At 46.6% G+C, this 13,381-nt stretch overlaps 1 protein-coding gene across 3 annotated transcripts in view; it reads right to left on the bottom strand.

The window, feature by feature from the left end:
• Window positions 1-13,381, bottom strand: part of LOC146797818 (SPARC-related modular calcium-binding protein 1-like) — a 485,550-nt gene that overhangs the window by 68,425 nt on the left and 403,744 nt on the right. For all 3 annotated transcript variants that reach the window (XM_085627669.1, XM_085627670.1, XM_085627673.1), the window contains one exon: window positions 4,542-4,725. In XM_085627669.1, coding sequence (XP_085483795.1) covers window positions 4,542-4,725 — 184 coding nt within the window. The remainder of the gene's footprint in view (window positions 1-4,541; window positions 4,726-13,381) is intronic.

Below are 13,381 nucleotides of genomic sequence, written 5' to 3'. Positions count from 1 at the left end.
GAGGTGTGGAGGGTAACTTTAATGATATCCTGGGACCCTTAGATTCTCTCAGGAGCCCTAGAATGGAACCCAGGGAGGGGAGAGGTCTGGTGGGCTGGGCCTCGAGACTGGGAGTCTGTGACGCTTGATGGATATGGTATCCTACAACACGATAATACACTCATATCTTGGTGGCCCACGGTTCCCTCTCCCATATAGATCTTTTCTTGCTGCCGCCCACTGATCTCCTCTGCACGTGAGGATCTCGCATCCTCGTCAGGGGAATACCAGACCATGCACCAGTCACCTTTCAGGTGGGAAACACTAAGGAGGGGGGAGACCAATGTGGTGCCTCAATAGCTGGTTCCTGACCAACTCACGGCTTGTTCAAGCCTTGGAGATGGACCTGGAGTTGTTCCTTGATATTAACCACTGGACATTTGATTCACCAGGGACTCTCAGGGAGGGTTGCAAGGTAACTATCAGAAGGAATGCCAGTTCCCACATTAGAGGTCAGGCCCGCGTGACACAAACTCAGATAGCACAGTTGGAGTTTTCGATATTGAAGGTTGAGACTTACAGAGACGATGCCCTGTCAGAACTTCTGAGCTGCCGGTTGGCGGTGGAGATGGCTGAGCTGCAACAATTGTGTCTAGGCGAGGCCCGTAGATGCTGGGAAGACTCTGCAGGAAGAGTGTGTGTGAATGGGGGGAAAAGTCGGTCAGACTTCTGCATTGGCTGGCTAACAGGGAACTACCACTGAGGGTGGTCCCCAATATTGTTGGACCAGATGGCACATGGGCCACAACAGGTCCATCTATGGCTTATGAATTTGCGAATTATTATGAATCTCTGTATGCCTTTAGTCAGCGCTCCTTGCACGAGATAAAAAGTCCCATCATTGCAGATATCCCCTTGCCTGTTCTGACCCCCACAGACAGAGACCCCTTTGAACAGCTCCTGACAATAGGGGAGTTAAATTATGCCCTAACGGAACTCAGCCCGGGCAGAATCCAAGAGCTGAACGTGTTCCCCATGGAATATTACTGCAAGCTGCGTGCACTCATTCCACCCACTGTCCTGAATATGCTCCTAGAGGCGACCAGTCGCCGCCATTTCTCTCCCAAATGGAACCCGGCCATTATCGTGGTCCTGCTGAAACCTGGCGAACCCCCCTACCAATGTGCTTGTTACCGGCCTACCTCTCTCATTAACATGAGGTTAAACTTTGCGCTAAATTACAAACTACAAGCGAGGCTCCTGACCCAAGTGCTTGACCGCGTGATCCATCTGAACCACTGTGGCTTCATCCTTCGTCAAAGCACTAGACACTGTAGTCACAGGGTTTATCTTGCTCTAGCCTGATTCTAGGAACTACAGTGTGCCAAAGCATTGTTGCTTCTTTATTTTGAAAAGGCCTTTAATACCTTGGATTGAGCCTTTCTTCACGAGGTACTGGTCAAAATGGGATTGGGAACCAGATTCCGGACCTGTGCTCATACTCTAAATGCCGGGCCACAAGCGCAGGTGCACATGAATGGTGTGGCTTCCCCCAGATTACCACTCCACCGAGGAACTAGACAGGGATGCCCTCTGTCTCCCCTTCTTTTTGCCCATGCCATTGGACCGCTGGCTTTGGGGATACGCTGTGAAGCGCAAGTTGGGAGGTTTGCACTGGAAAATAGAATAAAGTCATACCTCACATTAGAGACACTAGCAAGTTCATTACTTTGCTTTACATACTTTTACAACTACTTTTCTATGGATCTTTAATGGTTTCAGTTTTGTCATTTTTTAATAAATATATCTTTACCTCTTTTACAAATCAAATTGGTACCTTGCATTTTCCCAGAAAGTGGAGCAGTTGATTTTCCTTTCTAGTTTAGTATGCCTGGTGTTCACCAATTCTTGCACATAATTTGGGGAGGAGCATGGCTCCAAAAATGAGAACACGATTGCTTTCCTACATTTCACACTCTTCTACGATACTGGGTGTGAGGGACTGAATGACTGCATTTGAAAGTAATGATGAGAGACAGGAAGCTGACTATAGAACTTGCACGCAATAAAGACAGACAGAGTGGCGGACAATTTTATGTCTGCCACCCTGTCTTTACTCTGCCCATCAAATTTAGGACATCTCTACTCATTGGCAGGAACTGTTGTCATGGTGGTTCCTTTCAATGGAGTAAAAGTTTGACTTAAGATGGTACCGTGAAACATGGCAGCCAGCAGACAAACTTTTTAAAGTTTTTCTATTTTTATAAAACAAACTCCCACAGTGGGAATTTGAGTTTGAAAACTAAAAAATGTAATGAGAGTGGTACCATGGGAGTGTTCTTCCAAGGTGTGTGGGTCAATTTTCTTTTATACTATACCTCCACAACAGGATATACAAGGTGGATAAGTACAGTAAAATAAAGCCATCCGACTGCCCACTCTAAATAGGGCAAATTGTCAGATGGCTTACCTACGACTGTCTAGCGTGTGATAACCTGCACTCTGAAATTATTTTAACAATTATAATCAATATCAATCAAAAAGTATAAGTATTTTAAGAAAGGTGCTGCCCTTGTCACACCTGCATTGACATAGTTACTATTTTTCCACATGGACTTTAATAAGTATATTGGGTTCACACGGATTTCAATTGCCTGACGCTTTCAGTGTCGTTCGTTGAACTCTATTAGCTGCATTAGTCTTATCTCTACTTCGTAATTAAACCAGGTAGTCCTTTGCTTATTTTCAGGGAATATGTATTTGACTTGGGTAGTCCTTTCTTTATATTGAGGGCTCGTTTACGCTCACGTACACGCAGACGTTCAATTCAAGGAAACGGCAGCAACTTGGTATTATTGACGGAACACGACTGGTGCACCGCAGGTAATAAAATTGGAGTTGGGTGGACCCGTTATTTTAGCTTGTGGAGTTTCAGGTGACCAGTGATTTAGGGTTTCTCATTAATTTCAGTTATTGTTTACAGAGATACCTATGAGAATGAGGATTATACAACTCCACGTGAAAATTGTGACCCACGCGCATGCCTTATGCCTTCATATTGTGAGTAAGTTACATACTTGAGCGGTTCGGTATTGTTTGGCTAAATTTTTTTTTAACAACATGAATTGATTAGTTACACCCAAGTGTTTTGTTTGCTATTTTCCCCATGTGCAGAATTGATATCTCGTAATACACGCTTGCAGCATTTTCACAGTAGTTGTTTTGGCAGTCATGGAGGTAAGTTCGCTTGCGCTATGGCTCAGGAGACTCACACGTACACATTGGTTTGACACTTTAGAGGTTTGGGTGATTTGATTTAGATACTTTCAGCATTCACGGAGTTGAATCTCACAACCGGTCCTTTTTCAGCACACTCTGTTCACACAGTGCATTTCACGGGGTACTTACAGAATCCTATTGGATTTCATAAATGCTTTCTGCATGATTTTTAAAGGTTTCCTTTTGTGATTTATTAATGTACTTAACACAAGGTTTCTGGTAATGATAACCGGAGTCTGAGCCTAATATCATCTTTGTGGATTTTCACTCTTTAAGATCCAAATAACATTTGTTAATTATTTGTTCATTAAGATTGTTATATGTTCTATACACTGTGTATATATATTTTTACAGGATTCCCCTGATGAAGGTTGTTATACCGAAATGCATTGGGACACCATGATGCTGATTTGAAAATATTTCTTTCATTGAAAATACACAGAACAAGAAAATAAAGAAGACCTCAGTCGTTGCACTGAGATATTTTTTCCTTTGGAGCAGTTTTGATGATTACTCTTATTTGTTTCGTATTGCTTACTAAGTTTATTTTGAGCTGAGTTATGTTTATCAACTCTTCTAACATTATCTGACCGAATGTTTTGAGTCATTGTTCTCTAGAAATCAGTAATCACGGAGCATTGCTCACTATTGCTTTACTCACTTTTTTGAAACTTTGTACAAAAGTAATTTGCACCTTATTGGGATTGTGGACAGTGCGCCTTTGACTTCAAACAGTTCTTGTTTGAAATTCTGTTACCTACGACTGTCCCATCTCCCTTGGCCATCAGAAGAAGGTTTACGTCAGTGGAGTAAATTTTACCCTGTTGGTGGAAACCTGATTGTCTGCCCACCTTAAAACTGGGTGTCGGACCAACAGTTTGGTGGAAAGGGTACTCCATGGCAATAGAGTTCTCTCCAGCCGCGCCCGTGCAGGTAAGAGCGGTGTGGCTGGGATGGGGGGGGGGGGGGGGGTTCGACAGACAACCACAAGGGAAAATTAAATAAATAATTGATTTTCCCTCGTTGTCGTCTGTCGAAATTCCCCCAGCTGGACCCACTGCCCCATCGCTCTTACCTGCACGGTCCGCGGCTGATACTCTCTCCATCAAACTCTAATTCAGTTCCTTAGTTTGTTTGACTCAGTGCCCATCTGTGACAGCTTCAGCTAACATCTGCCAGTGTTTGACTGCATCTACTCCTAGATAGTGTATTCTCCCAGCGCCTGGCATTGCATCTGTTTGCGTGTTTGGCAGTGTATTTACCCTCCTAACAGAGCCACTTACCGTGTGGAGGTTCCAGGTATGGGCCTCCCTGTGTCCGTGCGGGTACACCAGCAGTATCCCGTTGCCTGGTGGCACTGCACGGCTTTGTAGCTTCCGTCGCCATCGCACTCCGGAATGAAGGCTCCCTCGTCCTGGGTGTCGTCCATAGCCTCTCTGCGTTCCTGCTCACAGGACAAGGGGGATTCTGCCCCCACAAAGAATATCGTTACTGCACATTATAATCCCTCATGGGGTGCAAAGGTTCTGATTATAGATCTGGGGTGAGGGAGCTAGTTTATGTTACTACAGATAAAGCATGCTATAAACACTAACACTGAAGGATCTGGAAGCCTCAAACGTTTTCATAATAAAATCTACTTTGACCCAATGTCATGTTTCAATCAATGACCAGAAAATTATGGCGCTTTTTCATACATACAACAGGCTCCATAAAAGCAGTGCTGCATGAGGACAGGTTTTTCTTACACACTGAACAGTCTCCACATGGTAGAAGCATACAACAAACACACAACAGCATCAGCAATGCAACAGCAACACAAAATTCTCTCCTGCAGAAAAGGTGCGGCACAAGCATCCCCATAACTTCATGAGCAGACATGGTGCACCCAGAGGCAAGTGCACACTTTGTTTTTGCCAAACTCTGTGGCTCGGAACCTCCTTCTCTCTTATCTAGTGAATGCCTAATGCGGGGCTGTACTAAATGACTTGATTTGTTTTGGATTTTTTTGTCTCCTGTTTTTGCCCTCTATCCTCATCTTCCAGCAGCTCACTATGTCACACTGATCTACACCTTTAAGCTGGCTGTATGGTGTTACCATCATTTACAGCAGCTCCACTAAACCGTTATGTAGTTTGTGTGGGGAACAGTCATTAGGGGCACAACTGAGCTGAGTGTGGTACTATTGATAGGAAGCCCCTCTGTAACTCCCTGGCTTGCATCCAGACTTCAGGCCTGATTTAGAGTTTGGCTGGGAGGGTACTCCATCACAATGGCGACAGACTAACCTCTCCTCCAAACTGAAGGTCTGCCCGCTCTATTTAGAGTAAAGGGGACATTCATTTTGTCGCACACGGAGACAACTTATACAAAAACCTCGGACAGCCCGAAAGAGTAAGGGCAGTAGGAGGCTTGGCCATGTGTCCACCCACCCGATTCAGAGTGGGCAAACACATGGCCAGTTTTCACTGTTCATCACCATCAGTAAAACCTGTAAAAAGCATTTGAAAACAGCAAAATGCCCCCTCGTCATGGGAGAAAACTCTGATGGCGAGGTGGATATTATTTTTTATTTTATTTTCCAAAACAAAATCCCACTTTATGTTTTTGTTTTGGAAATTAAAAAAAACATTGCAAGTTAATCCTACGGCTCCATCATTTTAATGGATCCGTCCATCAAACTTACAGTTCAATGCCAGGAGATGCCATGGTGGCGGATCCTGCCAATGATAGAGATGTCTGCTGGGCTGGTAGACATCTCAAAAATTGGCACTAATAAAACCCTGTCCATTATAATCAGGCTCAAAGAGTGTGTTGATCCTTCCAGAAGGTTGCATTTCATTGTCAGAAGTCTAGAGGTTAGTAGGATGTTGTGGCATAGCATTCTTTCAGATAGTCAGGGAATGAGGCTTCCCTACTAAGGACCCTGCCCATACCACTTACAGGCTACCGTCTCTGGTCTTAAGCCAATATTGTGAATAATCCTGTGGAAGGTGAAAGTACCTGGTTGCAAGACTGTTTCCCCCTGCATTAATGTGACTTATTTCAACCAGTGTTGTCAAGAATCAGGGTAGGGAAGAGAAGGCTCCAGAGCTGAGGGCCCTTCAGGTACCAAACCCTATCTCATCTCTGGAGACTCCATTACACCATCGAGTCGAGCCCAGCTCCACTTGGAAGCATGGAGGTTCTAAAGTCTGCAGTTCACCACTAGGGTCGAACAAGTCTGTCTCCATGAGTGCATAGCACGGGCCAGGACTCGATTGGCTGCTCCTCTGTCACCATGACTGAGTGCTGGGCAGGCAGAATGTTGGGAAGAAGAGCGCTACCCAGTCAGTGAGCTTTGTCCTTGTCGCAGAGAGAAGCATAGGATGCCAGTCCCACCCAATGTTCAAACATCTTCCAGTGAACACAAAAGGGACAAGCTAAAGCAAATAAACACAGACATGTAAAGTCAGTTGCACCTGCCAATTGCAGGTGATTTATAGGAGACTAATTCCACATCAGAGGCCTGCTGCACCAAAGGGTACGAGACCGGGTTACCCTCTTTGCCGGACTAGTTCTTGGAGGTGTAGACGTTGGCAAAGGTAGCCCAGACACCGCTGCACAGCTCTCAGGAATCTCATCCGATACCAGTTGTAGGTGTCCTCAAAACTCTTTGGAATCTCCCCTGGCTACATTCCCTATTGCAGGTAGAGAACTCCATGGTGGACAGGGCAGTCTGAACCAATGCATCAGACCTTTTCCAAACTTTTACCAGCTCCTATTGTATCTGAGGGCAGGTTTCACCACCATGCTGACCTCACTCCTCAGCTCGGAGTCAATCTTGTTCGTGGAGTCTCCAACCTAAAGGCAAGGAAGTCTCCCATAATTCCTGTCATAACCTTCAGAGCAGCTTCCATCCCCTCAAATGCAGCTTCCACCATGCCTTATGTAGCTCTCTCAGACATCTAGTCAGAACCAGAGTTTCGACAACCTGCCCCAGGAAGTAGTGTCTCTGTGCAACCCAGCACTATTAGTTCCGATTCACCTGTCTGTTCTGATCCCACTTTTGACTGCTCCAACTGGACCTTCAGGGACGGAGTATTCTCCTGTGGATCCCTTTACTCAGACCTCCTTCAAACAATAGGGTTGGCTTGGCTCTATCAGAAACCACCAGCTACCTCAAAGACTTTCATGTGTGCAGGTGCTGCCATGCATTCAATGCCAAGGCTTTGGAAGCAGTGTGCTTTGAGTCTGTTAGTAACCTGCTGCTGGAGACGCAGGGCATGTATGACTGGTGGCAGAAGGGGCTACTCAATATATGTCTTCCCTGGTCAAAGAGACACAAGTGCTCAAAAAGGATCAATAGATTTTGAGAAAGTCTTGGTCTGACCTAGTGTTCTCAAAATGTGTGGATGACAGGTGCCAGACTTCCTAGGAAAGCCCAGTTTTTGTCCAAGGGAATCCCAGAGCTCAGCCTGTTGTAGTAATGGTTGCTTCACAGAAGGGTAAAGCAAAATCCTCACAATGTGTGAGATATATGGGTGGCACAGGTTCACCTAAAACATATTTTTGCTCCCGGAAAAACAGGCCTACTTATCACCTTCTAGTCTTTCAAGGCTGTCGGACCTTTTACCTCAAGCCAAGAGCTTCCAATTCCTCAAAAAACAGCAGTCAATTGCAAAGTACTTAAGAGGAAAGAAAAACCAATTTCTACCAAGCTCACACAATTCAAAACGTCCCAATGACTTCCCCAGGCGCCATCTCAGGAATCCCATGCTACTGCAGTGGAAACAATTCTTTGTCTCCTCAACCAAGCTGGGCCCAGATGATTACAGATGCATGGGTTTCCCATGAGACAAAAACAACTGTGATCTCAAGCTCCCACAGACACCTCCATGGGTAGCCACCTCAGTTGCAGCCCCACCGCAATAATGTCTGTAGAGGCTAGGGAGACTTTTTCTAATAGTAGCCATCAAGTCTTCTTGTCTCCTGGCCTATTGGCTATTAGCTCTGTTTCTTGTACGATGATAATGGTGGCACAGTATGCAGTGTGGTAAACTGTAGATGAAAAATGTTAAATACATTTGTTTTTTTAAGTCTTCTTGTCTCCAGAATGGTGGCAGGGCTACTACTACTTCTAGGATTTTATAAGTAAAGAGAGAGGGGTGGTGCGTGCTGTCCTAGACCAGTATGATCTAATACCACCACTTTAGTTAGAGGAATGCCTACGCTCAATAGACTTTCACGATGTCTACTTCCATGTACCCACCCTGAAGGAACGCAGAAATAACCTCTTTTAAATGGTGGGGAACATGCTATTACACAAGCTCTGGTGCTGATAGGTCCAGTGACTGTACATTCCCATGGAGAAGGCATTTCCATAATACAAACTGGCGCATGCCAAAGCCAAAAAGATTGAGGCCCAGAAGGAAGGGGGAATTATTTGTTTTCACTTTCCTTCGCAGCAGTTTACAGAGATCCCAAGTCTTAATCAGGTCCTGAAAGAGAAAACCAGACTGTTCCCCCCCCACCCCTCACTTGCCGCTTCAAATATGTGATATTTACCTGGGTGCAGATGTCAGTAGAGCTTCTGCTGTTGCAGAAAAGCCACCACAGATACCACAATCCTGGTAAAAATGTAAGGGGTCGCACTCAGATTAAATGTGTCTTTTATTGGTAAAGATGGACCTGATATCTGCCCAGCATGCAAGGCCCTGCGCTAGCTGCTGGTGGATGACAGCACCCACTTTGAATGTCTATGCATCATTTTCAAGTGTGACTTCCTACCAGAAGGGAAGAATCCTCACATTAGGTCCTCCTGATCCAGCAGTCGTTCAGGCTGTCCTCCTTCGGGGGCAGGAGTATCATGAGTTGGGGAAATTGAGTGTGGAACTCACAACCTTCTTGACAGTCGGTGGATGGAAAATCTAACCACCTTCAAGACTGAGCTAAAAAATCCTTCTTTTTCTAATTCCCTACTGCAGGTCACTTCCCTCATGGTTAACACCTAGCGAATGTGTCACTAGTAGTGCTTTGGGAACGTCCCTACACTTATCCGTAATATATGAATCTCTTTCATCTTTGATACTGTCCACATGGATTCAGTTCATATGAGCAGTTCTGAACACTGGTCTAGCAGCAAACAGCCTTCGCTCAACCTGAAGCGGTTACATCTGTCTGTCAGACACTGCATCAGTTCTTGATCAATGAGACGGTGACGGCCTGGGGGTGCCACGGGTCTCTGAGGCAACGTGCAAAGGGTTCTGTCCCATTGATGAGCTGAAACAGAGATAAAGCATTTTTATTCAAAGTAACTGGACCCTACGATGCAACAGGGGCAAGGCTGGGACCCCCTCACGAATGCTGGTACTTGGAATGTTCACCAATCAAGAGTCTAATCGCGAGCCATGCAGCACGAGCTACACAGAAGATATCCAATGTGAACAGATATTGTATGGACAGGAGGTAGAGATAAAGAAGGTGCTAAAGGTGAATGGGTAATATAGCACACACTGTTACCACAAGCCAATCTACTCACATGTTTTCAATATTGCTCAATGTGGAGGAACATTAGGACGATCTGGTGGGCGGCGAGTCAAAGCTCAACCTAGATCAGCCCTCTCTGATTCCGTCCCTATGATGGTAGTCACAAGCCTCAAGCCTTTTGGTGTTATGTGTCTTCCACCTGGTCTTGCCAATGCTTGCTGCCGCCACGTACTCTTCAACATATGCCTGGGGAGGCACAGTGGGAGGAGAAACTATCATTGACTTGTGGAACGTGTCAAATTCGCCGCTGCACTTAAACACTTTAGAGCAGTGGCCTCTCTTCTTAACTTCTTACGTAAGTTAGCAAAGGAAGCACTCACTTCCTGTAGCTCTGAAGCTGGCCGCAGCCCTCTCGAAATGAGATTTCCAATGAGGCACTCACCCGCTTATCTTCCATGTTGCAATCAACAATATCCAGGTAGGTAGCCAGAGCAGCTGTAGTCACTTACCACATGATTTGGGAAATTCTATAGGAATTCCTTGACCCAATTTTCAGAACTTTGGTTTCTCCACCGTACATGCCTTCGGCTCTCACTTGGATGCAAAGTGCGACAGTTCGCCTCTTGGAATGGAGCCCAGAGTGCAAGGAAATGACCAGATGCTGCGCTGAATGGGGAAGTTCTTGGATGGATTCCACGTTTCCTCCAGAAAATCAGAAAGAGATCGAGCTGGACTATTAACTTGGTGTCCTGTTCCTTCTACATTGAAATGTCCATGTCCACTCATATTACTCTCCTCTGACATCTTTAAGGGTCCTGGTAGCTGGGAAACCCTCCACCAGAACCCTGCACAAGAGCAAATGGCTTAGATTCTGCCACTGGGAAGTAGAAAAATAGATGAGGTTCGTTGAATGAATACATGTATACCAACACCGATAAGTTTGTGATCGAGACGATGAGATGTGTTTTTTTCCAGAAATAATAATCTGAAGTTTGGAGAAAAATTGCGGAATGTTTCAAATATATTTATCACTGATATTTCCGTGATAAATAAAACGTTGGGAAAACGTATTTCTAATATTATCACTTTTTTTATATACATTACTGCTGGCAAACGTACTTGATGCACTAAGGTGGTCACTGCTTGTAATCTTACATACGGTAGCCGGTAATGAGAACGAGCCGGGGTGTAAGAATGAGTAAAAGATGCCTGAGAAAAAATGGCTATAATATTCTAAGGCCCACGTTATGAATGGGCTTGTAGTCCGTGTGGAAATCCCACATGACGTGTTATTTACCAGGTGATGTACTTTCGTCCAATTATGAGGGGTTTATCCTCTGAATGAGGGATATCTTGGTGTTTTCGCGCTTATTTCCGCAGATTTCCACACATCCCAAACTCTTTTTTTCGAAGGCAAATTTCGGCAGATATTCACTGCCGGGGTAAAATGTCGGAGGTGCGGAGTTACCGCAAAACTCAGAATGCCGATTCAGCAGCAGAGTCTGGCTTGCGGTTGAATGGCAATTGTCGGCAATCTCGTAATGGGGATCCTGATGTGCACGCTCTCTATTCTTAACGGTCGCCTACCAGCCTCTCTGCCAATGATGGTCGGGTCCCCATATGAATCATGTATGTAAGGATGGAGTCGGACCACTCCTGAAACCTCGTAGCGTCTGCAAAGTCCTGAATTAACATTTTCTGGTACGGCCCCTAGATGGCAGTATACACAAACAGTTGGTAATTGCAAAGCTCTTAGACCTTCATGACCGCGAAGGTAACTGGATTCTTTGGATGAAAGCTGGCAGTAGCGAATATTTCATCCTCTTGTTTTGCAAATACAGCAGCACAGGTAGCAACAAGCATGTAACACACATTTTTTCAGTGATAGGGTTCCATTACTTCAATTGTGTGGAGGTCGGGGTTTAGGGGATGGCCTAAAGGCTTGGGGTTCGCTAAGGGGTTGGGGCCTTCAATAAAGCCGCACTATAATAAAGTACAACCACTCGCCAGTCCAGGTCCGTGCCGTCAGCCACGAGCGCTGACGTCGCACTGTATTTATACTCCCCGGTCCGCGCCTGGCCCAGGAAGTTGAGGTGGCAACAATGTATTGTAAGAGCCGGGTGGCTCACAGCAAATAGTACAACCAAACAGTCCCTCCCCAGTGTAGAGATGTGGGGTCTAGTGGTTGTATGGGCGGAGCAGGATGGGCGGAGATAGGGGAGGACGAGGGGCGACAGGAAGGGGCGGAGTAGGAGGTCAGGTCGGCAGTTGAGGGAATGACATGCTGGTGTAAGGAATGAAATAAAGAACGAGAATATAGAACCCTCCGTGTCTGTCGTCATTGAGAGTAAAGACACGACAGCTGGCGACGAGGGTGGGATGGAGCTGGATGCTCTCCCGAAACACCAGCACGCCGAGTAAGCTGATGAGAGGCTGGTAGCAAGGAACCAGCGAAAGCGCCGTCACCCGCGACAGCGTGTGAAGAGCCTCAGCGAGTGCGATTGGACCGCCGCCGTGGCAAGCCGCTGAGGGAGCGAGCGCCCTGTGGTGAGGAGGACCGCCGCCGTGACAGGCAAGAAGAAAAGTGAAAGCGCCGGCGCGCGTGTTCCCCAGATTGATTGGAGCAGTGAACGTGAGGACTGCCCGCCTGCCTATGAAGCCGTGAGTGAAAGAAATAACAGTAAATGAAACTGACCGTGAGAGGAGCCGTTCAAGCAGCGCGCTGCCCCTGGAATGAATGACTCGAGAGCCCGGCACCACGTGGGACGTCTGCACACGCTCCCCAACCGGCGGCCATCTTAAAGTCAGGCGGACTCTCAGACGCTCCATGTAAAGAGGCCCGGGCGGCCATTTTGAAGTCAGGCAACAGTGAAATATCATCAAGCACAGGCAAATACAATAGAAAAAAAAAAAAAAAAAAGAAACGTGGGGATCTCCCTAAATACTGAGCAAGTCTCCACGAGGGATCCCCTGGACCTGCTCCGCGCTGCCGCTGCACGCATCACGCGCACACCGCGATGTCAAATCGCGGGTCCCCAGCCCAGTCTCCAGCGCGCCAAGATGTGAAACCAATCATCATGGGGATGACGCACCTGCGCCCCCCAGAACCCCTAGCGCTCGTGGTCGGGAGCAGCATGGGCCCTCGCTGGGAAGAGTGGATTGAAGACTTCGAGGACTACATTAAGGGCTCGAAGGTGACAGGGGACGAAGATCAACTGATCGCACTTCGGAACCTCGTGGGCAAGGATGTCAGCAAGATGATAAAGGAACTCCCCGCCGCGGACGCGGGAACGTATGCGAATGTGCGCGCCGCCCTGGATCGGAAGTTTGTGCACAAGAAGAATGTAGATTATGAACGCTACGTATTCCAAAGAGCGCGACAAGAAAAGGATGAAGTCATGGGCTCGTACATCACAAGGTTGCGGCGCCTGGCGCGCCACTGTGAATTCGATGAATTCTCTACGGATGACGCCATTCGCCTACGGGTGATTGACGGCTGCCAGTCGGAGACGCTGCGCAGGAAGTTACTAAAAAAGAGCCACACGCTGGATGAAATTGAAGAGATCACGAGACTCCATGATCAGACCGAAGAGCAAGCCAAGACAATGGAGGCAGGACGCGTGGACCGCAAGGAGGTAGTCTGTCAAGTACGCAC

Source organism: Triturus cristatus, chromosome 9 (genome assembly GCF_964204655.1).
Source record: "Triturus cristatus chromosome 9, aTriCri1.1, whole genome shotgun sequence".
Lineage (NCBI taxonomy): Eukaryota > Metazoa > Chordata > Amphibia > Caudata > Salamandridae > Triturus > Triturus cristatus.
The sequence above is the reverse complement of the archived record's forward strand: the minus strand, read 5'-3'. Positions and strand labels throughout refer to the sequence as shown.